We start from the raw sequence: 27,196 nt of genomic DNA, 5'->3' as shown, positions 1-27,196 counted from the left end.
TCATGATGGTACTTTTTTCTTTGCATATTTGAAAAGTACACATTGAAATTGACCTCCTATCAAAATTTTAAGAAAAAATCAACGAGGGATCTCTACTTTATCGTATGCCCTTAAGCCAAACAAGTACAAAGTTGTAGAGCATTGACTTGAGGATCCGAACTTCCCAAAAGTTGTGCCAAATACGTCTAAGTTAATCTATTCCTGCAAGGGATAAGAAAATCATATCACACCTTCTTATTATATATTACTATTTTTTTTTAATTGTTGGCCTTCACTGAATAGTTTCGGAAGCTGCGCATATAATACATTTTCAAGATCGTAACTGTCGAACAAAGATAGTCAAAGCAGTAATTAATAATTTTCTTTGTTTTAGCATTGACTATTTACCGATGTATAAAAACGATAACACGCTTTAATGTTTTTTCAGCAATGTACTAGTTTATGTTTTAAATTTCGTATAAAGTTGAAGTGTTGTGTGGAATAAAGATTAATTATTACGGCCAAAAGACCGCTGATATATATTAGAATGCAAATGTAAATTGGACAGCAAATCAACGACAGACAATGTGTCTTTTGTGCAAGACCGTATATGCATGATACAGTCTAAACCTGGTTTTGCTTAGTCTGTCGTTTGTTTGCGGTCTAGTTTACACCAACCAAATCTCTATCCAAAAGATGAAACAACAGTCTCAAGCACTTCTTTACAAAACTAAATATTGAGTAATACGAAGGTATATGGCGCCAGCAAATAATTTTGTGCCCTCCACATATATGTCATATTTGTTTTCTTAGTTCAGTTGTTTTACATATTTATTCTGAACTGAAATGGAACACCGAGTCATTTAGCTTTACTACAATATTTTATTGCAATATTAATTATATATAAAAGTAATGAACTATACATAGAATTAAATAGCACCAATATTTTCTAAGCTTGTGCCAAACTCGCACGAAGCATAGCACTACGTTATGGAATTTCAGCCAGGTTAAGACGTTTCATGTTACCAATGTTTCACTATAGATTAAACAATGTACTTTAACACTACAAGAACAGAATAAAACAGAACAAGTAGTGTTTGAGCGCGGCTACTATTTCCACCAGCTATCTGAGGTCCATTACAAAAATCTGTTTCACACACAGTGACACAAGCTACTCTCTTGGAAAAGGCGTCGTAGATACATGATGTGTGGTTACGTGTATGGTCTAAATCTAAAAACTTCGGGTCATAAAATGAATAGTTGTTAGCACTGTTGTGACAATCCCGTATATATGCGTGGACTTTTCCTGAAATATAAATATAAATAATGCTGAAGCAGACAACCAGTGGCGGATCCAGAAATTTTCATAAGTGGGGGCCCACTGACTGACCTAAGAGGGGGGCCCGCTCCAGTCACGCTTCAGTGATTCCTTATATAAGCAACCAAATTTTTTCCCAAAAAGGGGGGGCCCGGGCCCCCTGCCCCCCCCCCCCCTAAATCCGCCTTTGACAACAGGATTCTATAAAATAAGATAACTTAAGAACTACCAGCCATTTATAGAGGGGGCAATACCTTTTTGTGTTAACCTGTTATGGCCCTTTTCAAGGTGTTGTTAACTGTTATCTGAGATCAATTTAAGCTGTTAACTGTTTCAACCCTGTTTGTTAACTGATTTTATAGTTGTAGTTACTGAGAGAAAAAAAGTTTAAGAAGTTTATATTGTGCATCAATGTAAAAAGGCTTGCATGCTGGCATGTCAGTTAACTGCTAGTAGTCTGTTGTTATTTATGTATTATTGTCATTTTGTTTATTTTCTTTGGTTACATCTTCTGACATCAGACTCGGACTTCTCTTGAACTGAATTTTAATGTGCGTATTGTTATGCGTTTTCTTTTCTACATTTGTTAGAGGTATAGGGGGAGGGTTGAGATCTCACAAACATGTTTAACCCCGCCGCATTTTTGCGCCTGTCCCAAGTCAGGAGCCTCTGGCCTTTGTTAGTCTTGTATTATTTTAATTTAAGTTTCTTGTGTACAATTTGGAAATTAGTATGGCGTTCATTATCACTGGACTAGTATATATTTGTTTAGGGGCCAGCTGAAGGACGCCTCGGGTGTGGGAATTTCTCGCTACATTGAAGACCTGTTGGTGACCCTCTGCTGTTGTTTTTTATTTGGTCGGGTTGTTGTCTCTTTGACACATTCCCCATTTCCATTCTCAATTTTATTAACTGGGATCTGGTGTCATAACTGCTCTTGGTGTCAAATTATTTATTTATGCATCATTGTCATTTTGCTTAGACATAAGTGTATTTTGTTACCTTTTTCTGGAATCGGACTCGAACTTCAGACTCAATCTTATAAACAGAGTTTTACTCTGCGTATTTCTATGTGTTTCGTAATTTATTGTATGGGGAGGGTTGAAATCTTAAAACATGTTTAACCCGTCCCAAGTCAGGAGCCTCTAACTTTTGTACTAAGTGGGTTTTTTAGCTTTAGTTAATTTATATGTTTTGGAGTTATATAAGTATTATGTCCATTTGCTCTAAACTAGTACATATTTGTTTTTAAGGATCAGATGAGGCTCACCTCCGGGTGTAAGATTTCTCGCTGCGTTGAAGACACAATGGTATCCTTCGGCTGTTATCTGCTCTGCGGCCAGGTTGTTGTGTCTTTGAAATATTCCCCATATTCTTTCTCAATTTTATTTGTAAACTTATGATTGTAAGACTAACTGTTGCAATGCTTTATATTTTGGAATTTTCGTTATTGTACCTTTTTTACCAATCTCTTTTTAAATATGAACTGAGTTAATACACTATCTTGTTCTTCTATCCTCTCAATGACACATCTATCATAGTAAATACACTATCTTGTTCTTCTATCCTCTCAATGACACACCTATCATAGTAAATACACTACTTTGTTCTTCTATCCTCTCAATGACACACCTATCATAGTAAATACACTACCTTGTTCTTCTGTCCTCTCAATGACCTATCTATCATAGTAAATACACTGCCTTGTTCTTCTATCCTCTCAATGACACATCTATCATAGTAAATACACTACCTTGTTCTTCTATCATCTCAATGACCTATCTATCAGTGCAAATACACTGCCTTGTTCTTCTATCCTCTCAATGACACATCTATCATAGTAAATACACTACCTTGTTCTTCTGTCCTCTCAATGACACATCTATCATAGTAAATACACTACCTTGTTCTTCTATCCTCTCAATGACCTATCTATCATAGTAAATACACTACCTTGTTCTTCTGTCCTTTCAATGACACATCTATCATAGTAAATACACTACCTTGTTCTTCTATCCTCTCAATGACACATCTATCATAGTAAATACACTACCTTTTTCTTCTGTCCTCTCAATGACACATCTATCAGAGTAAATACACTACCTTGTTATTCTATCCTCTCAATGACACATCTATCATAGTAAATACACTACCTTGTTCTTCTGTCCTCTCAATGACACATCTATCATAGTAAATACACTACCTTGTCCTTCTATCCTCTCAATGACACATCTATCATAGTAAATGCACTACCTTATTCTTCGATCCTCTCAATGACATATCTATCATAGTAAATACACTACCTTGTTCTTCTATCCCCTCAATGACACACCTATCATAGTAAATACACTGCCTTGTTCTTCTATCCCCTCAATGACACATCTATCAGAGTAAATACACTGCCTTGTTCTTCTATCCCCTCAATGACACATCTATCGGAGTAAATACACTACCTTGTTCTTCGATCCCATCAATGACACATCTATCATAGTAAATACACTGCCTTGTTCTTCTATCCCCTCAATGACACATCTATCAGAGTAAATACACTGCCTTGTTCTTCTATCCTATCAATGATACACCTATCATAGTAAATACACTACCTTGTTCTTCTTTCCTCTCAATGACACATCTATCATACTAAATACACTACGTTGTTCTTATATCCTCTCAATGACACATCTATCAGAGTAAATACACTACCTTGTCCTTCTATCCTCTCAATGACACATCTATCAGAGTAAATACACTACCTTGTTCTTCTATCCTCTCAATGACCTATCTATCATAGTAAATACATTGCCTTGTTCTTCTATCCTCTCAATGACACATCTATCATAGTAAATACACTACCTTGTCCTTCTATCCTCTCAATGATACACCTATCATAGTAAATACACTACCTTGTTCTTCTATCCTCTCATTGACACATCTATCATAGTAAATACACTACCTTGTTCTTCTATCCTCTCAATGACACACCTATCATCGTAAATACACTACCTTGTTATTCTATCCTCTCAATGACACTTCTATCATAGTAAATACACTACCTTGTTCTTCTATCCTCTCAATGACACATCTATCATAGAAAATACACTACCTTGTTCTTCTATCCTCTCAATGACACATCTATTATAGTAAATACACTACCTTGTTCTTCTATCCCATCAATGACACATCTATCAGAGTAAATACACTGCCTTGTTCTTCTATCCCCTCAATGACACATCTATCGGAGTAAATATACTACCTTGTTCTTCTATCCCAACAATGACACATCTATCATAGTAAATACACTGCCTTGTTCTTCCATCCCCTCAATGACACATCTATCAGAGTAAATACACTGCCTTGTTCTTCTATCCTATCAATGATACACCTATCATAGTAAATACACTATCTTGTTCTTCTTTCCTCTCAATGACACATCTATCATAGTAAATACACTACGTTGTTCTTCTATCCTCTCAATGACACATCTATCATAGTAAATACACTACCTTGTTCTTCTATCATCTCAATGACCTATCTATCAGTGCAAATACAATACCTTGTCCTTCTATCCTCTCAATGACACATCTATCAGAGTAAATACACTGCCTTGTTCTTCTATCCTGTCAATGACATATCTATCATAGTAAATACACTGCCTTGTTCTTCTATCCTCTCAATGACACATCTATCATAGTAAATACACTACCTTGTCCTTCTATCCTCTCAATGATACACCTATCATAGTAAATACACTACCTTGTTCTTCTATCCTCTCATTGACACATCTATCATAGTAAATACACTACCTTGTTCTTCTATCCTCTCAATGACACATCTATCATCGTAAATACACTACCTTGTTCTTCTATCCTCTCAATTACACATCTATCATAGTAAATACACTACCTTGTTCTTCTATCCTCTCAATGACACATCTTTCATAGTAAATACACTACCTTATTCTTCGATCCTCTCAATGACACACCTATCATAGTAAATACACTACCTTATTCTTCGATCCTCTCAATGACACACCTATCATAGTAAATACACTACCTTGTTCTTCTATCCTCTCAATGACACATCTATCAGAGTAAATACACTACCTTGTTCTTCTTTCCTCTCAATGACACATCTATCAGAGTAAATACACCGCCTTGTTCTTCTGTCCTCTCAATGACACATCTATCATAGTAAATACACTACCTTGTTCTTATATCCTCTCAATGACACATCTATCAGAGTAAATACACTGCCTTGTTCTTCAGTCCTCTCAATGACACATCTATCATAGTAAATACACTACCTTGTTCTTCTATCCTCTCAATGACACACCTGTCATAGTAAATACACTACCTTGTTCTTCTATCCTCTCAATGACACATCTATCATAGTTTGAGTTCTGACAATTCTTAAGATATTGGTATTTTTTCGTATTTGTGTCTTTATCAGTTGTTGGCTGATCTTGTTTCTCTGTCGAGTTTGTTTTATTGAACTCAATGTACTCTGCCTCCATGGCAGCTGTGTCTGTTATACACGGACCTGTGGCAGAACTATCACCACATTGGTAGCACCATAATGTATCTACAATAACATTAGTACAATTTAAGAATTATTTATGAATACAAAAAATAAAGAGCTGTGGTATGTGAGCCTATGAGACAACTATATATATGCATTTGGCTGTTGTCTGCTCTATGGTCGGGTTGGTGTCGCTTTGACACGTTCTCCGTTTCTATTCTCAATTTCATATCTACCAATTTTCAAATGAAGTGTACGTGTAAGCAATTATAGACACCGTTCGGCCTTCAACAATGACACAAACCAATACCGTTTAATCGGTTGTAAGAAGTACCGACATGAAACATATGATTACTTCTACAATAATTCAAATAACTTCAATTAAAAGTCGCCAGACTATTCCCTACATATTGTCTTCAAGTATTGCTAATAATTTTTGCTATCTATCTTTATAATTTTTAAGATATAAGGTTTTGACTCAAAAATTTTGGAAAATCGTCATTGATGGGCAGTAACTCTTATAAGGAGTCGCCTGTAAGTTTCGAAAATCCATATTTATATGTAGAAGTTATTTCAAGTTTTCAAGATAATACACTACAGTCCAGGTGGACTTTGTCATTTCCACTCGCCCACGGTGGACAAACCAATGCCGTCCACTCTCTGTCCACGGCCGTTGTCCACCGTGGGCGTGGTGCCCACCCTATGCCGTGGACTTCCGTGGGCGTATTGTCCACCCTATACAGAGGACAGTCGTGGGCGTGGTGTCCACCCTATACCGAGGACAGCCGTGGACATACAATGCCCACGGTAAACGGTGGGAAGAAGTATGCACAGTTCTAGATATAACTCGTGATTTTCGGATACATTTGATGCTTTTTAAGGGGTTTATTCCAATAAAATCTTTTTGTAAAGTAGTTTGCAATATTTCATGCACTTTTTATCTTTGTAAGAGACGTTTAAGGGTCATAACCTTTACCAGTTCACCGAATGAATCAACTTTGCCAACAGGTGATAATAAAATTGACAAGTTTGTGGAATGTGGAAGGTTATCGAAGGAGATTTCGCTTAACAACATTTTATTTATGTTTTAATCATTAGAGAAAAAGATTCTCGCATAGTAGCTCGTGGGTTTTCGGATTTTATCTTGCCGATATCGGACTTTAAAATTGAAAATTAAACTGTCGCAGACATTTGTACCCACGTTACTTGCGTTTTTGATTGATAACCGGACGTATTTCGTATAACAACGTGGAAATTATCAAGTCCAAAATAACATTCCTTATCGCTTATGCATATTAATGAAAATATTTTTTAAGGAACAGTCATGTAGATAAATGATGTGAAAATCTTTTGTCTTACAAATATATAATCGATATTATATCAAGGATACCAATAATTTGTGTTAACGTTGAGGAAAAATATCTGAAGAAGGTTTTCCAAAAATTGCGGGAAAATTTGAATGCCTACTCAAATCTACTTACTCAAATCCAATCTATTAGAAAAACTAATTATTTCAAAAGAATGACCATTATGCACTTCCACTGCACTATCATTAGAATACTAGTAGAATAGAATGACATACAAATAAATAAAAATTACATATAACGGTTATACTTATATTTGTCGTATTATGAAGCCGTAGTTTACAGATTGTCACCTTATTGTAAGCAATCAGCAAAGAAACATGGTTAATGAGCACGTGTATAACATGTGCAATCAGAATATAGTTTATTTAAATGACATATCGATGCGTATTGCGATCGATTGATTTTTACGAGAAAGGTCACGCTAAGATTACTTGCATACGGAAAATATGTCGGCGAATTGCATCCTTTTGAACAACTGGGCCCTGAAATCAAGCAATTTAAAAAGGAATCTTCTTCTAAATGTGGACAAGTTAAAGAATTTTCTTCAGAAAAAAAGTATATGGCAGTACATAAGTTTTAGCATGAAAACTATACTTATAGTTATAACAAAACATATGCATCCTTTTTTATTTTAATTAGAGGTTTCATATGACTTTAATATAATTTATAACAACAAACTAGAGTATACTGATTAACAATATAATAGTTGTTACGGTGAGGTTGAATTCCCGGTCATTTATTCATCATCCACACAGGAACTTGTCTCCGGAAAAATGTGTCTGTGAAGTGTACCTTAACCTCACTTTTGGGTATAGAGATGCGATTTTTTATCTGATACAAGTGCTTGTCACCACCCAAAATAATTTGTAGTCATCCGATGTTTTGTCAGTACATTGATTATTTCAAGATTGGTGAATGCTTGATTTCGACGTCTGTTTAAAGACAAAAATGGATATGAATAGTATAAAACGGCACTGGAGAAAAAAATGTATTTTTATTTAAACTCGAAGACAATTTTGCATAATTCTTTCAACAAGAGGTTTCTAGCACACGGCACTTGAGATATGTTTCATTTTTATTCAATTGCAAACTTTTGATAAGAAGCTCGAAGAGATACTTTACCTAATACAATGAATCGACATACATGTTACGTTCCCCGTAAGAGCCTTAATCATTTCCGGCCAATCTGAGCTCGTCTAGTCAGCAATATATTGTAGAATGATGTCAATTATTGGTTATAACAATTTTAAATTTAACATGAATGATTGATTACGATTTAAAATTGTGCAATAATATTTTATCAAACGATTTTAAATCAATTTCACGGATTCGATCTAATTAGTGTATTCATATTGTTTAACATGTCGTTAATATCAAATGTGTTCTTTCTTTGTTTGATAAATACTTTATTGTATTTTTTCAAAATGTTTTATTGATGCTAATTTGTGATGTCAGGACAGTTCAACTATCAATGAGGTATTGAATTTGCTTCAACCCATCACTTAAGACTTTATGGTATCCACTCAGAAGGCAGATATTCATTTTTGAGGATCATGCAAAAAGAACTTTATTATCCTAATCGCTATCAGTATTTCTTTTATATACATGAACACCTGCTCCAATGTTGTTTTTTTTTCCGTCTTTTTAATGCTGAGATACCTCCTTAACAGTTAATAAAAAAAAACTAGATTTACGGCATGAATATAGTTTTAATCAAAAGGTTACACAATATGCATATATACACATTATATATAATCTCGGTAAAATATTGATATATTCATTTGAGAAAACCAAACAGAATAGAATTGGAATCTAATATGTACTGAGTCATTTCTTTTAATAGGATTCCTCATAGTTGACGAATACTAGTATACAAGAAACCATAAGAAGAATCAATCCTGCTATTATATTAGTCTATATATACAGTGGCGGATTCAGAACTTTTCCTAAGGGGGGGGGGGGGGGGAGGGGGGGCTGGATCCGCCTATGATATATATATAAAATTATACAATATTTATAAGTTCAAAAGCCCTTATATATATGAATTATTCCAGAGACTTCAGTTCCAATGTTCTTATAATCTAATCTGAAATTTATGGGTTATTTTAAAGGAACAGATATAATTTTGTCAGAAGAAATATAGAAATATGATTCGTATCAATTTTAATAGCTAATAAAAATATCCTTTTACCAAATAATGAGAAATATGATTCGTACCAATTTTAATAGCTAATGAAAATATCCTTTTACCAAATAATGAGAAATTTCTAACCGGGAGCGTCTAAACACCACCTAGGCCGTCTTGGTGTACTAAGCTCCTGAAACTGCACTAAGCCCATGATGGGATGGTGTTATGAATAAAACAAACATACCATCGGATGTATTTTTTCCTCAAGATAATATATCTGAATTTTTTGTCAGTACATTTTGTTGTTTTGTCGTAATATGATTTTTTCTGTCATCAAAGGTTTTGTCCGACGGCACGTGCCAGTAATAAACAGGTAATAAAACCACTGATCCATGAAGAAATGAAGAAATAAAGAAAGGTTATTATATAATATTTATCGGTGTCTTTCTCAAATGCCAACATTTTATGTGTTACCTATACCCAAGGAAGTTATATAAGAAGGAGAGTGAACACTCTGCTTGATACAAAATTAGCATCCCCAGGATATCAGTTCGATCAGAGAAAAATGATAAAATTATAAAGAAACCGACATGTTTATTACCCACTTGACATGGCCCTCTGATGTACCGAGCTGTTACCGCGATCAGTTCGGGCTATTGGATAAATCGCATATGTCACGTGATTGTTATCAGTGACTGGGTCATATAGTTCAGGTGTAATTTTGGTAGCAATGCAGTGTAGAGGTGTTTATGATATGATATCTAATATAACCTCCTTGCTATACCTTAAATGCCAACAAAAAATAGTTTTTTTTAATAAGAGAAAATTGCAGATTTTGGGGTTAAAAAGAGATAAAGAAATTTAAAACATTTTAAAATCTTTTAATAAAAAAAATTTGAAATGATTGTTTTTATTCTAACACATGTATAAGAAATTCGAAATATTAAAGAAATTTAAGTGAAATATTTTAAACTTTAATTTAAGTGGGCTGTATGGTGGGGTGCGTCTAAACACTGCTAAGGAGTCCTTAGTCCTTATTGCACTAAGGACTTATAACATGTCACTAAGGACTAGATGGGGTGTCATTAAATGTAATTTCTTTTCATATTATGGTAGATATTGATATCTAATACATAAATTTCAAATTTTATAGAAAAATAATCTTAGATAAACGAGATATTCAACATTATTTAGACACGTGCCTGTTTTTCTTTGATATGACGAAAATCAATGACCCGTTTGACACGTGTCAACTGATTACACGGGAATCCTGCTATATCTATCGTGTTTAATCGACAAGATTGGTAAAGTTGGATACTAATAAATGAATTGTTGTTGAAATTTTATTCATGGTTTTTTTTTCAGAATGAAGAAGTATTTTCTCAAGTGTATTTTGTAATTATTTCATATGAATTATAAATGTGTCACCAGAGCAATATGTCTAATGTCGGGTTTTTAAATTGACGTTCAAATTAATAAAAGACTGAAATATATAAAAATTTTGATAATAAAATAAAGTGTTCGAACAATAGAAAGGTATGGAGCTGAAACACTTTATTTTGTTTCTTGTGGTGCACTTTTCAAATTTTATTTTCATATATGAAGACTTTAAGCAAAGTATTACTGGACAAAAAGAAATCAATAAGATAATAAATCTTTACTACATGCAACCACACTGAGTTCATATATGAACTGGTTTGACAGAGATTATCTTATGTGACCATTTTCAAATTTTTTAAAATATGAAGAAAAAGTTTGAGCAATATATTTCAGGGCACAAACGAACTCATTTGATAAAAAAATATTTACTACATGTAACCAAACTGAACTTACATGTAAACGGACGTATTTGGACAGAGTTTATATCTTTTGCCTGTGCTATGGTTCATTTCAAATTTATTATCATATGAAAAACGTTCGAGCAATATATTTCTGGACAAAAACGAGTTCGCTATGATAATAAATTTTTACTACATGCAACATAGACAAGAAGATGTGGTATGATTGGACGGTTTCGATTGGACAACTCTTCCCTAGAGACACAATGACAAAGAAATTAATAACCATAAGACCCCGTACGGCCTTCAACAATGAGTAAAGCACATAGTCATTATTTCATAAATCATTTCAAACAATATCTGAAAGAGACAATTTGGTAAAAAAAAAAAAGTCTTTGTAAACAGACGGCTTTTGTCTTGATATATCTTACATAAACATTTTAACAAGCTGACCACACTCTTAACTGGCCAAATTCATGCACCTATTGCAAATAACTTTGTCGGGAATGAAATAAAACAAAAGCAAAATTATTTGTTCTTTTAATCATTTTAAATAAGAACACATCTACTTATAAATATTAAGCATTTTTTTTTATACAATTGTTAATTATTTAAAATAAAAATATTATGATTGTTTAATCAGTTGTTTTGTTATTTGGAACGTGTCAATCGGTTCACTGATTTTCGGAATATCAAAGAGACACTGGCACGTGCCTAAATAATGTTGAATATCTCTTTTATTTATGATTATTTTTCTATAAAATTTGATTATGAAATTTATGCATTTAATATCAATCTCTATCTTAATATGGAAAAATAATACATATAACATCACTCCTTCTAGTCCTTAGTGGCATTGTATATGTCCTTGGTGCACTAAGGCAGAGACATATATACACATGTATATATGTCTCTGACTAAGGTAATGCACCGACTAAGGCGTCCTTAATTAGCAGTTTTTAGACGTACCGTGTTTGGTGTGAGCCAAGGCTCCGTGTTGAAAACCGTACTTTGACCGATATTAAATGGTTTACTTTTATAATTGTGACTTGTGACTTCGATGGAGATTTGTCCCATTGGTTTTCATACCACATCATCTTATTTGTATAAAAAGGCTCGGAAATAAGAGATTTTTTAATTCTATATCATCATGATTAAGGCAGTGGCTATTTTGGCGACTCTGATTAAATATATTTAGTTCGGTAAAGTACAGGGAATTTGTTATTTTACAGGTTCTTTGTAAACAGCTGACAACATTTGAACATATAATCGTTTAAAAACTGTTATCAGTCAAATTTACATTACATGTTATGACAATATTTTCTCTATTTTTTTTTAACTTTTGGAACAAAAAAAACCAATGCATATACATAAAGATGACTAGACGATATGGATTTTCTCGTCGTTAAAGGCCGTCCTGCGACCTGTCATTGCTTAAATCTTTGTCATTTCAACTCGGGTATATAGTTACATTTCTATATATATCTTTATTCTCGCAAACCAAATTACAAAGGTATAATGTTAATAAGTCTTTAATTTCTGAATATATTTACACCAAAATTTAAATATATGCTCTTTATTCAAAACTGTATCGTACTCGGGATCGTACTGAATGACCTTGGTGCTTATATGACTGTTCCAACATGAGCTTAGTGCAGTTTCAGGAGCTTAGTGCACCAAGGCGGCCTAGGTGGTGTTTAGACGTTTACCGTTTCTAACGTAGTACTTCATAATCTTTTTCTTTTTTTCTAATACGACTTGCCGTCCTGATTGCGCATGAGACTTTTGCCACAACACGCTAAGCAACCAACAAATTAAATTTGTCTATTAGAAAAATACTCAATTATGATGAAATATAGAAACTGAGATTAATATGGAGATACATGTATAGTCATTATTCAGACTTTATTTATATTCCCTCAAGGCTTTCTAACTGGGCCCGTATGCAAAATGGCTTGTGTACTCAAGTTAAGATTTGTTCCGAACGGACGGATTTTTCTACACTTTCAACGATGAATTACGTTACAAACGGAACCTTGCTTCAGTATAAGAATGTTTAGTAGTAGACAAAAGTGGACAACGCTATCAAAAGGGGGTTTTGATCCATAAGAAAGCCACATTTTGTTTCAAATTTGATCTGTAATTTCATTTACCGTTTTCAAAAGAAATAAATTGAATGGAAAATTTTACGACTTTGTGGAGATTTTTCAATTGGTTTTTTAAATGAAACCGTCTGTATTTGTTTACCGAGTAAACTTGTACATGTATGTGTTTATTTGACTTTAATAAACTATTTAATTTATCACCATCGCAAATCACCGTGACACGACTCTTTTTAATAATTATTAAAGATAAAACGACTAATCAACACGCTAATTGGTAAAGAATGAAATCGTCGGTCGTGGATAAATAATCCCATGTAACGGCGCGTCCTGATAATTCTATCCAACTCTTTATGGTGTGTTCTCATTTTACCTTAACTGGAAATTCCAGGTAAAAAGGTAAAAAATATACTTAGGCCAGATGGGAATTAAATTAAGGCGAAATGTGAATTTAGATAAAAATATTAAATAAACAAATTAAACCTTTGCGTTTTTATTGCAATTTAAACAACATGCAATTAGGGAATTGTTTCTCTTGAATTATTATTTTTAATTAAAGTGACCATTTTTATGATTTCAAAAGTTGTGAAATCAGGAAAAATCTAAAATAAAACATTTTTAAGTAGGAAAAGTTGCTTCTCTTGAAATATTGTTTGTTTCATATTTAATAAAAGTTGAAACTTTTTTTTAATTTTATGCAGTTAGAAAAATCTAAATAATCTAATTATCCCCAGAATTATCCTTTTACATTATGCAACACACAAAAAAGTTTAATAGAACGTTTTCCAACAGACTTTTATAACAGAAACTTTAATAATAAAAAAAAAATTGAATTAAAAAAAAAACTGTGCTTATTGTATATTAAATTTGTAAGGATTCCGTTGAACCTGGTGTCTCGCCTACTTTTGATGTTAATCACAGCCTCAACAAAAATGAGAAAAAAAATAATAAAGATATTCCTCTCTATACTAACTTTTGATTGTCCAAGTTTTGTAAAAAAGCAGCATAGTTTATGAATCTAATAAATGTTTTAAACACTTTAACTGCAGATATGTAATGTATCTAGAAGAAAAGCTAAGTCCATTCATAAGTACATGTAAAATACGGAAATAAAGAACAAAATTTTAACTTAATTTCTTTCTAGATACTAGCTTTTGATAATAAACAAGCTTCTGTCCAAGTTTGGTACAAATCCAGGATAGTATAAAAAAGTTATAAAACTTTTAAAAACTTTAATACTCTGAGCACAGACATTAAGCTTATCAGTGCAATAAATACAAATACATTTTTAATATGACAACATGGCATACTACATCAGAGAAGCGAATAAATATCAAGTATTGATCAATAACATTTTGGTCCTATGATTAAGTGCATTAATCAAGAGTTTACAAAAATTACGCAAATCTTTTATTTTCAGTGCTGAGGAGTTGCACTAATTTGAACGACAATGGACGTCTATAATAATAAGGTTTCATAAAATGCCTCCTTAAGTCTCTACAGCATTCACATTGTAAAACAAAATGGACTTCATCTTCAGTAATATTCAAAGTACAAAGAGTACACTTTCGATCTAACCTGAGACTACTATAACGTTGTTTTCACGTTACACTTTGTACGCGTATTTCCCTAAAACTCACCCGATTCAGACTAAGACCGGGGATAAATTCGCCTCAGGGTGTACTGGGGTACTTCAGGGTGTTAAAATACCCATATCTACGGACATGAAAAAATTATTAACAATTAACACTTAGATGAAATGTTCATTTGATAAAACCTTAAATAACTTCTCAAATATTGAATATATTTTAATAAAACAAAGACTTTAAGATAAAACAATAAATTATCCATCGAATGCATACAAACGCTTACTAAAACATCTATGAAAGTTCCTGTTTTAATTATATAACAAATCAAATACGAGAATTTGAGTGCAAGCAGTGGACCGTGTATATTTGCGTGAAAAAAGAAGAAACTATTGTCGTTTTTGTAATAGAAATTCAGGGTTATAGATTAAGTTAAGTCATTGATCAGAGCTCTGGTCATTGATATAAGAAAATATATTTTAAAAATCGTTACTTGTATTCTGCATGTTCATTGGTTTACTATTGGCGTTCAACTTTCTGTGTAAACCAATGATAATATACCTGATAACGGGAAGACCGCCCACAGTTTGGATTTGACCAATCAGATTTGGAATTTAATCGAAGGAGTGTCTGTTTAAAGACAAATGAATTGAAATAGAAATTCCCTTTACAGGGAATCGCCTTTTAGTATGTTAAGGACCTTGGAGAAAGGAACGGATTTTATTTTTTAAATCACAAACCTAAATACACAAAAAGAAAAAGATGTCTATATTTCTGTACACTTTTCCTTTTATTTATTAAAAAGGTTAGCCATTTTTCTCCAAAAAGTACTTTCTAAATCATCGTTTACAACGGACACATTTAAATATAAAAAAAAAATATAATTCGAAATGAATTATCACATGAGTACGTATGGTCTTGAATTTCAAAAGTCGGACTTGGTTATATCAAGGATTTATATATTAATCTAAACAAATCCGTGGTTATAGTCAACGGTTACAAAGTTTGATTTTAAACTATGTTTTTTTTTTGTAAAGCAAAATACGGATTTCCCAAGTACGGATATTGACTTCGTTATATATTAAATGTTTTAATTTTCATACAAAAAAGCAATTCTCTAGAATATTTCACCAGTGCATGAATGAGAAAAAACAAAATATCAACTTTAAATATTCTTACAAATTTAATGATTTCCAAAGTATAGATATTCACTTCGATTAATCAATTGTTTTAATTTCAATACCAAAAAAAAAAGATATTAAACAATTAAATATCAACCTGAAATATTCTTACAAATTTCAAGTATCTTTATTTAATACCGGAGGAATAATTTGGACTGTATATATCTATAGTTTAATTATGTCGTTTAGTTGCTGTCTCGTTAAAGGGACCAATAATGGTTTTCAAGGTGGGACGTGGTTAAATTTAATAGTAACAATGAGTATTTCGAAAATTATGTTTTTCTATATAAAAAAAGCAATGAAAGAAAACTTAATATCAACTGTACAAGTGGGAACAACACCGGGCTGCATTGGAGTCGGCGTTTTGCATTTGCGCCGATCTGCATTTCATTTGCGCCGAATTTTTTAACAATGATAAATCAAATAGAATTGTTGATCTTATAAAGCACACAGGTTGTAATGAATGATATAACAGTTCCACCCGGAGATAAAATAAAACAAAACATTTTGAAAGGATGACTATTTTTGAATACCTTGCTTATTTGAAGGTCCCTGTCAGTGTGATGATATGATAGTTGGGGTATACCGTAGCTGTCAAATGCAAAAAAAAATATGGCTTTTTGTTTCGGTGGGAACAACACCTGTCTGGCTGCATTGGAGTCGGCGTTTTGCATTTGCGCCGGTTTTTTTTTTTTTTCATTTGCGCCGATTTTTTTTACAGGTAAATTACAGGTGAATAGATATAAGTAGATTTGTTATGAGTGCCAATGAGAGAACTCTCTATCCAAGTATTAGATAAAATACAAAGGTAACAAAGAAACAGGCCGGTAACAACCGTTGCCGGATAGTTTTTCTGCACGAGTAGTCAGGTCAAGGTCCGAGGCGATAGCCGAGGACCTTGACCTGACTACAAGTGCAGAAAAACTATTCGGCTGGTTGTTACCGGCCTGTTTCTTTTGTTACTTTTGTTTTTTATCTGACTTGTACGACGTTTCAAGTAATAATACGTTAAGCAAGACTAAACATTTGAGAATCTTTGATAGCCATAAAGCAGTAAATGTAAGTTATAGTATAAACACATTTTTTTTTTCATTTCCCTTCAACCGAGATTTTTTTTCAAGAAAAAAAAATCAGGAATCTAATAATTTGGTAAAAAAAAAAAGAACCATTTCAAGTAAAATATAAATGTTGTACACATTTAAGACTTTTTAAAATGCAACTTCGTAAAAAAGTAATATATTAAGGAATATTTTAGTGGTAAGTAAGATAATGTTTGATTTTTATGAATAAAACGGAAAGCGGGGAGGGGGAGGGGGGCTAATTCATTTTAAAATACACAGGCTGTGATCTTTATATTTGATGAAAAAATGCAGGATGAGCCATTAAATCCCGCCATTCCCCCTTAAAAAAATCGTAAAAATCGCGCGTTTGTTGCCAAATACATGAATTTAATATGCAGTGGTGGGGGTCCCGCGGGTTGGAACAACCCTTTTTTGAAGATCAATGCAATTAAATGGGGACATAAAGTTGGACCCCCCCCCCCCTGTTTTGTTCTGGATTTAGACATGGATCCGCCACTGATATAAATTCGATAACAATATAAAGGTATTAAAAGAATGAATTTATATAAATTCGATAACAATATAAAGGTATTAAAAGAATGAATTTCCTACTTCATTAGTGAATGAAATATTTATGAAAAAAAATGGATTTTGTCTTAATATTATATATATTCAGGAATATACTTTGATTTTTTTTTAAATTCATGCTCGTCTCTAGATCTGCAAGTGTTGATCGGGATTAAACACGTATTACCATATGATCCAATCGCAGCTTACCGCCCAAAATTGATGACAAGTTGAATGATTTTTTTCTAGATTTGCTGCTTATTTGGACGTGTATTACATGAACACTTTTTGTTTATAGGATCAATCGTGCATTGGTGAGTTGATAGGTATTTTATCTTTTGATATTAGATTTGATTTTTATTTACTTATTTCCTGTCTTATTTTTTATTGAAATGTTCACGTCAGTATCATCCTTTCTTTACTTTCAGCATTGTCCAAAATACTATTCATGTCCATATATTTAAGAAAACATTTATTGACCGAATATTTTGCTTCATAAAGGGGGCGGTATGTTCTTTTTTGAGTATATTAACTATTTGCTTTTCAACGCCATCACCCAAATGTTTTTGTTTAAATTAGCACCAGGGGCGGATCCAGTCATTTTAAAAAGGGGGGTTCCAACTATATGTCCCCATTCAAATGCATTGATCGGCCAACAAAAAAGGTGGGTTGCAACCCCCGGACCCCCCCCCCCCCCTCTGGGATCCGCCAATGAGCACTATTAACGATATTTGGAAAATCAGGAATCATTCAAAACATTAATTTGTCATCTGCTTGACCATAATAATTTTTTCTCATATAATTTGGGACCAAAATATCTATTTTAGGAGAAAATACCCCCCTCTATTGAAGTTAAATGTCTAATCCCTTAGTGTACTGATGTGAATAGTAATTAACTAGAAATGTTTGAAAAAAAAAGATATTGATGTTGTTCAATAAAAAGACGGGAAATAAGTCGGTGAACCAAAAAGTTCAAATCTAATTGAAAGATAAAGTGCCCATGAACTCACTGAGCATGCACGAGTGATTCTATTCATAAAAAGTGTCCGTGTAACAACTAAAAAGAGTCCGTGTATCGTCTAAAAAGAGTCCGTGTAACACCCGTTAATGTACTGTTTTTCTATAGCTCTGCGGGGGGCAAAGTCGTACAAGTCGTGTTATTTTTCATTTATCATTATATATACCTCTTTCATTAGCCACTTGTAAAACTGTTATGAATTGTGAATCATAACATGCATATTAACTGTTGTCCCCTGCTCACCACGGGGAGATGGAAGAAGGCCTACAAGATACATGCACCTCCAGACTTTTCACTTGACAGTACCCGTATAGTTCTTTAGCCTCTGTCTTTCGAACATCTTCCACATGGTAATGCTAGATCTGTGTTTGACAATATAATCCGTGGTGAATCTGGCTTTACACGATTTTATGGTAAATTAGTAAGATATGATGTTATGTTTTAGGACACTGACCTTCCGATACATGTGTATGTATGGCCCTCGATATGATTAAAGAATTGACTCATCGGTTCGTTTCAGTGTGCACTATGTCCATCGTCTTACAACGAAGTTCCAGAACAATATGAATCAAAGTTAAATTAAACATAAATGAACAACATTTATAACCAGGTTTACCAATGGTATAGTACAGTACATGTACAAGTATTAACTTACCTGTAAATCTAATTAGGAGTAAACATAAAATCGGCGCAAATGAAAAAATGAAATCGGCTCAAATGAAAGAATGAAAATTTTCAAAATCGGCGCAAATGTCATACGCCCATTGGAGTAATTGAAGAGAAATAGAGCAGTATGCATATATAGAAAAAAATCCAGCCGAAAAAAATAGTATTTTAAAAATAAATGACTGTAGTTGAAAAATATGAATTTGATGTAATATAGAATGTAAGATTTTATAAGATTCAAACCATACATTTGATTACGGATTTCAAATATACTATTACAAATTTTATAATTACAAATGTACATATATAATTGAAACATTTAAAATTTATTTTGAGAATTTTTTGTCTGAATTGAGGGATTCTCGTTGAAATGGATTACATAATTCACTTGAACAGGCACATACATGTACATGTAATTAGCAATAGATAATTTTAATAAAGATGAAACTATTGAAATAGAACATTAAACAGAAGGAAGAAAGAAAGACAAAGTAACGGTCTTCTTTTCTAAAATGTAAAGAATTCCAATACACGTATCATATTTATATAGCATTTTGAAGCTTGTGTTCTCGTGTTTTTACAAACCGGACTTGAAATAAATTATATATCTGAAATTAAGCTCTAGACCTGAAACGGCCTGTGTCATAATATTCTTATTGTACAATGTAATCTAATCAAACTATGCTGACGTCCAAGATTTTACACGATAAATCTGTATGGATTTTAAAGCCTATACATACACGTCATTCACGATCTTGCTATGCAGATTTCTTTTGACATGACTTTAAATGGTTACGAAACTACATTTAATATGTATATAAATAAGTATACGAAATTTAGATATAAAAAGGAGACAAGTCAGACATCAATCCATCAGATCCGAAATAAGGAGATGTGGCATTATTTTAAATAAACAACAGTTTCACAGAGTCATATTATACGGCCTTCAACAATGAAAACATAATTGTGTCAAACTGCATTTTAAAATATTCTGTGACTTTGAGAAAAAAAATAAATCACATCTTATTTTTTTAATGTTTTAGCCTTGCTTTGCGCAGATTAGTTTCTTTATATGAATACAGTTTTACCTCCTCGAGATTAGTCACATACAAATGTATACACAAAATTAACAAAACGATGCTGACAAGATGCATTATAATACATGTATGAAGAAAAGTACAAGGCATGCTGTACATACTATAATTAAACGAATCATGCTAGTGTCATGTCTTCTCACAAAAGAATAAAACCAAAAAATCAAAATCATCTAAATCATCTTTATTTAAATAGGTATATTTAACTTTCTGTAAACATTACAAGTGCCAAGGTTAACTACATGTATCTATTATTGTTGAGTATTCGTCCTGAATATGTATAATAAATTACGCACTGGAAAACAGTCTATCAGGAACAAAAAAAATAATAGAAAACTAGTTGCGCAATTCAAACCCCAAAAAATAACAGTCGTCAGCTTTTAATAAAATTACGTATAAATGACCATACATGTAACTTTGAAAAATAAAATAGGCTTATTTAAGAAAAATCAAAGAGAAAATAGAGCGGGTAAAGCTCACCAATTAGATGATGAGGAACACTTAAACCTTCATCAGCAAACCAGCAGTAATACTAGAAATATATGTTAAATGAAGTTGAAACTAAGCATCATAATTTTAATAAACTTGACTCTGAATCTAATTTGAAAACTGTTTTACAAAATGTAGTTCACAAAGAAGACAAGGTGTTGCGAAAGTAAGGTCCATTTTGGTCAATTATCTATGTACTAATATATTATTGATATTAACTTTACATGTTGTATATTTCTTGTGTACACATCTATAAAGTTTGCATTTTAATCTGTCAGGGTTATTTTGATATAAAGTTGTAAATTAAACTTGTACCTGTATGAAATATTTGCTACTGGACGTTAAAAAGCTTCAGTCAATCAATGATACCAATATTAAGTGTTGCTTCAACTAAATTCATTGAAAAGCGGTTAACTTATGCAATAGACAATCTAACCGAATTCTAACATCGCAATTCAAATCACAAAATCTTTTATTACTATATCTGATGATCGAATCACAGCTCAATGAATACATGTACAAACAACGCTAATATCTTGTGTGATTTATTACCTGTCAATTTCATGAGTAAAGATAATGAAGATAATTAACAACCGATGTTTTAACAAGAATTTGATTTTAACACTGGTACATATATAAGCATCCGTCAGTGATCTTTTCTTTCATTTTTGTATTCTTTAAAGTTCATAGTATTTTTATTTGTCCTGGAAATAACGAAATGAGGTAAAAAAAAAAAAAAATTTCACGGCATAATGTTTATATAATAAGCAATATGTTTTTCGGTAATTAACAAGGGTTTTCCATGACTTTTTTTTATTCAAATATGTTCGGGTTGAATCAGTTGTAAGTGACAAATGGGACATATATTTAAGATTAAACGAATATAGTGAGCAGCTGATGACTTGTAAGCACGTGGCAATAACTGCCTTCTAAGAGCACATGTTATTCTATTGAAATAATTCAGGTGGCATCTTGGTTTATTGTATCTACACGGCAATCAGTATTTACGACAACAATTTTAAAATGGCAAATTCACATAATTTCAATTTAAGTTTACTCATTGGTGTCAAATCAATACAAACTGAACTCTGAACAAAACATTAAGCTAAGGCTTCCTAATTCACGTACAAAACAATGCAAAAATTTCACAATGTTTTATTATAGGATAAATTACTCTATGTACAAAGTGTTACAAGTGCATATCAATACATTTACAAATCAATAAACATATGGCAACCACTGTACCGATATATAACGTTCATGGATCGATCCCGCCCACCCGATCTCCCGTGGACAGCAGTGGGCGTGGATTCCACGCTATACCGTGGACCGGTCGGTGGGCGTGGACCACAGATGTCCACCCAATGCACACGACATACCGTGGACAAGTGGACACGTGGGCGGGCGTGGACCGAAATGTCCACCCAATTCACACGCCCACCGTGGGCGCGTGGAAATGACAAAGTCCACGTGGGCTGTAGTGTAGGTAGAAATGAAAATAATGATAAATTTGTATTTTAAGGGTGATAACTCATATGAGAAGTCGTCTGCCAGTACTGACGCATATTGATAGAGCTGATAATTTATAACACATGTCCATGTATTTGTAACAGTTTTTGAAATGATAGACCAAACTTGCCTTTTGCTTGTATTTTCTATTGGTAGCCACATTTTAAGCTAAGAGTGGTTAAATTTGTCCTAGTAGTTTCAGAGGAGAAGAATTTTGTAAAATTTAACAAACGGCGACGGACAACAAGTAACAAAAAACTCACTCGGCCCTTTGGGTAGGTGACCTAAAAACGGGCTGATATACATAGGTAAAATGTTACTTATTTATGAAAAACAAGTTTTGTTAATATAAAGAGAAATAACAACAAAAAACTGGACAGTAAAAAATACCAATATAAAAAAGAAGATGTGGTATGATTGCCAATGAGACAACTGTCCACAAGAGATAAAAATGACACAGAAACTAACAACTATAAGTCACAAGTTAGTTATAAAAATCGAACTCCTCCGAAAATAGGACAACAAAAGACAAGAAATATCATTCAACACACGAGGGTTTTGAAAAGGGTCCAAAAGGGGAGCGGAGTCCTTTATTTCTTTTTTTCATGATTCTTTATGCCTTTTTTTGTCTAAGATTCTATTTACTTTTGCTCATAAATCTCTATTTTGTTTTTCAAAACACCCCGATATTCTCTATAATTCTAAGATTTTTAAAGCCTATATTTCCCTATTCATTATATTAAGGGGCCTATTTTTCTCTATTCTTTATATTTTGGGGCCCTTTTTCTGTATTTTCCCCCTTTATTCTGTCCTTTTTACCTTGTTTAAGTTCTGTAGACCACACCTAGACACTTATACATCATGATTCAGATAGTCCACCCAGGTGCTGCATGGTCAGAAATTGGTTGGGTAATAAATGGTTTGCACTAACCTCGTCCTTAACCTCCTGATATAAGATATCTGTACAGTACAGAAAAAAACAAGAGGACAAACTACTTAAAGAACGGCAAAAAAGTGGAACCACAAACGGTCCATATGTATATAAAAAAAATGTGAAACTTATACCTCATCAGTCTTATAATATTACTTTCAAGTATCCTAGTGTCGATTAACTCCTGTCGTGTACAATGAACTTACATTCTGTATGTATGTGCCTTTCACGAGTCAGTAGCCTGTAATTGATGCCGTGTACAATAAACTTACATTATGTATGTTTGTGCCTTTCACGAGTCAGTAGTCTGTAATTCCTGTCGTGTACAATGAACTTACATTCTGTATGTATGTGCCTTTCACGAGTCAGTAGCCTGTAATTGATGCCGTGTACAATGAACTTACATTATGTATGTTTGTGCCTTTCACGAGTCAGTAGTCTGTAATTCCTGTCGTGTACAATGATCTTACATTATGTATGTTTGTGCCTTTCACGAGTCAGTAGTCTGTAATTCCTGTCGTGTACAATGAACTTACATTCTGTATGTTTGTGCCTTGACGAGCCAGTAGCCTGTAATTCCTGTCGTGTACAATGATCTTACATTATGTATGTTTGTGCCTTTCACGAGTCAGTAGTCTGTAATTCCTGTCGTGTACAATGAACTTACATTCTGTATGTATGTGCCTTGACGAGCCAGTAGCATGTAATACCTGTCGTGTACAAAGAACTTACTTTTTGTATGTATGTGCCTTTCACGAGTCAGTAGTCTGTAATTCCTGTCGTGTACAATGAACTTACATTTTGTATGAATGTGTCTTGACGAGCCAGTAGCCTGTAATTCCTGTCGTGTACAAAGAACTTACATTCTGTATGTATGTGCCTTTCACGAGTCAGTCGTCTGTAATTTCTGTCGTGAACAATGAACTTACATTCTGTATGTATATGCCTTTCACGATTCAGTAGTCTGTATTTTTATTTCTATCGTGTACAATAAACTTACATTTTGTATGTATGTGCCTTTCACGAGTCAGTAGTCTGTAATTCCTGTCGTTAACAATGAACTTACATTCTGTATGTGTGTGCCTTGACGAGCCAGTAGACTGTAATTCCTGTCTTGTACAATGAACTTACATTTTGTATACATATATGTGCTTTTCACGCCCCAGTAGTCTGTAATTCTTGTCGTTAACAATGAACTTACATTATGTATGTATGTGCCTTGCACGAGTCAGTAGACTGTAATTCCTGTCTTGTACAATGAACTTACATTTTGTATACATATATATGTGCTTTTCACGCCCCAGTAGTCTGTAATTCTTGTCGTTAACAATGAACTTACATTCTGTATGTATGTGCCTTTCAAGAGTCAGTAGTCTGTATTTTTATTTTTGTCGTGTACAATGAACTTACATTCTGTATGTATGTGCCTTTCACGAGTCAGTAGTCTGTAATTCATGTCGTGTACAATAAACTTTCATTCTGTATGTATGTGCCTGAATTAGCCAGTAGCCTGTAATTCCTGTCATGTATTATGAACTTACATTCTTCTGTATGTATGTGCCTTTCACGAGTCAGTAGTCTGTAATTCATGTCGTGCCCAATGAACTTACATACTGTATGGATGTGCCTTGCACGAGTCAGTAGACTGTAATTCCTGTCTTGTACAATGAACTTGCATTTTGTATACATATATGTGCTTTTCACGCCCCAGTAGTCTGTAATTCTTGTCGTTAACAATGAACTTATATTCTGTGTGTATGTGCCTTTCACGAGTCAGTAGTCTGTATTTTTATTTTTGTCGTGTACAATGAACTTACATTCTGTATGTATGTGCCTTTCACGAGTCAGTAGTCTGTATTTTTATTTTTGTCGTGTACAATGAACTTACATTCTGTATGTATGTGCCTTTCACGAGTCAGTAGTCTGTAATTTATGTCGTGTACAATGAACTTATATTCTGTATGTATGTGCCTTAATTAGCCAGTAGCCTGTAATTCCTGTCATTTATTATGAACTTACATTCTTCTGTATGCATGTGCCTTTCACGAGTCAGTAGTCTGTAATTCATGTCGTGCCCAATGAACTTGCATACTGTATGGATGTGCCTTTCATGAATCAGTAGCTTGTAATTCTAGTCGTGTATAATGAACTTACATTATGTATGTATGTGCCTTTCACGAGTCAGTAGTCTGTAATTCAGCGGTTGTAGTTTGTTGCTGTGTTACATAATTGTGTTTTGTACATTTTTTTGTACATTAACTAGGCCGTATGTTTGCTCGTTTAAATTGTTTTACACTTGTGATTTCGGTGTCATTTATAGCTTGCTATGCTGTTTGGTCTTTGCTCATTGTGGAAGGTCATACGGTTACCTATAATCGTTAATTTCTGTTTCATTTGGTCTATTGTGAAGAGTTGTCTCATTGGCAATCATACCACATCTTCTTTTCTATATTTACTTATATTTGAACAAACATTTTTAACCAGTATGGTTAATTTTTGTAAATAGTTCTATCTAATTATAACGCTGAACATTATTAAACCTTCATGTCTTTTAAAGGGAAAAAACGACATTCTTTAAAAATACTATGCTATTTATTTCAAACTGTAAGATAAAAATCAAACCGATATATTTAATTAGATTAGGTAGATAACTTACAATTTGTGAGACTGACATTTACGTAATTATGGTATTGTTGTATTTATAAAAAAAAAAACGTTGATTCAATACTCATCATGAATATTTAAAGCATTCCTGGTTTTTTTTTTTTTTTTTAGTTTTCGCAATATTCCCATAACGTAAGCATGGCAAGACGATTTGAATCTGCTTGTCTAAGGTCAGACGTTAGGAAATGAAAATTTACCCACATTAGAATTCAACTGCAGAATACTAGTATATATCATTATCTGTTTAACAAACCTGAATGATATACCAATCCTATGAAAATAAGGGAAAAAATCCACAACCGACAAAAGACCACCATTGTTTCCCTTCCTTCTAGATTAAGGTATGGGTGATCGATTTAAACAAGAATAAATAAGAGAGATATCAATGTTTATATAAAGATATCGCCTGTTTACCTTTTATTGCACTTACAAGTTTGTTACATGTAGATATTGAATTTTCGATTGGTTAATGTTGTAATAAAAATATAAATTTCTCTCCCCATGTATGTTCATTCTTTATACGACATTGTGAAGAACTTGTGATCTGACGTACCGAGATGTATATGTATATATACAATATATATATATGATGTATTCGGATTTTATATGTACATGTAAATATAGTTATTTGTGTATACATTATTATCTTTAACTGTCCTCAATGTGTACGCTTTAAATCTTTTAAGACGGTTTCAATTTCTTTGTATGTTTTCTGCTTATTTTTTTTTATTTTTTTTTAATTTTTTTTTAATTACTACCAAGATACACATACGAAAAGTCATGTAAAGGACTTCAAAATAATCAATATCAATATAAACACTAAATAGTAATTGTTGGCCTTTAAATTTTTGCAGTTTCCGAAGAAAATCATATTTGTTATCTTTAAAACTGAGTAATATTTGATCCGGTTTCCTATTTTCTGAGATTTGAAGATAAAAATCTTAGTTTTAACATCAAAAATACTAATTTATGGTCATGATATTTTTAGTTTCCGTATTAATCATATTTGTGATCTTAGATGATCTCGATAGGGTTAACAGAAAAGAGAATAAAAGGCAAAAAATGCCAAATTATGGGTAAAAAATAAGAATAGAAAAAAAATAGGTTACACACAAAAATTGAAGATAACAAGAATGTGTCCTCAGTTTACGAACGCCCCACTCGCACTATCATTTTCCATGTTCAGTGGACCGTGAAATTGGGGTAAAAACTCTAATTTGGCATTAAAATTAGAAAGATC

General features: G+C 32.9%; 1 protein-coding gene across 1 annotated transcript; it reads right to left on the bottom strand.

Moving 5' to 3' along the window:
- Positions 1-847: 847 nt before the first annotated feature.
- Positions 848-26,332, bottom strand: LOC139500708 (uncharacterized). Its single transcript, XM_071289534.1, has 3 exons — positions 26,210-26,332; positions 5,651-5,878; positions 848-1,285 (listed from the first exon to the last, which is right to left on the bottom strand). Exons 1-3 carry the CDS (start codon positions 26,271-26,273, stop codon positions 1,023-1,025), a joined length of 555 nt encoding a protein of 184 aa, XP_071145635.1. The 5' UTR covers positions 26,274-26,332; the 3' UTR covers positions 848-1,022.
- Between the last annotated feature and the right edge of the window lie 864 nt (positions 26,333-27,196).

Source organism: Mytilus edulis, chromosome 13 (assembly GCF_963676685.1).
Source record: "Mytilus edulis chromosome 13, xbMytEdul2.2, whole genome shotgun sequence".
Taxonomy (NCBI): Eukaryota; Metazoa; Mollusca; class Bivalvia; order Mytilida; family Mytilidae; genus Mytilus; species Mytilus edulis.
Note: the sequence above shows the minus strand (reverse complement) of the source record. Positions and strands in the feature narration are given on the sequence as shown.

Coding starts and splice junctions, on each gene's coding strand:
- LOC139500708 (XM_071289534.1), bottom strand. CDS start 26,273: ATGGTGGTCTTTTGTCGGTTGTGGATTTTTTCCCTTATTTTCATAGGA. Junction 5,879..26,209: donor AGGATTGGTATATCATTCAG/GTTTGTTAAACA, acceptor ATGTTATTGTAG/ATACATTATGGTGCTACCAA. Junction 1,286..5,650: donor TGAGAGGATAGAAGAACAAG/GTAGTGTATTTA, acceptor TTTATATTTCAG/GAAAAGTCCACGCATATATA.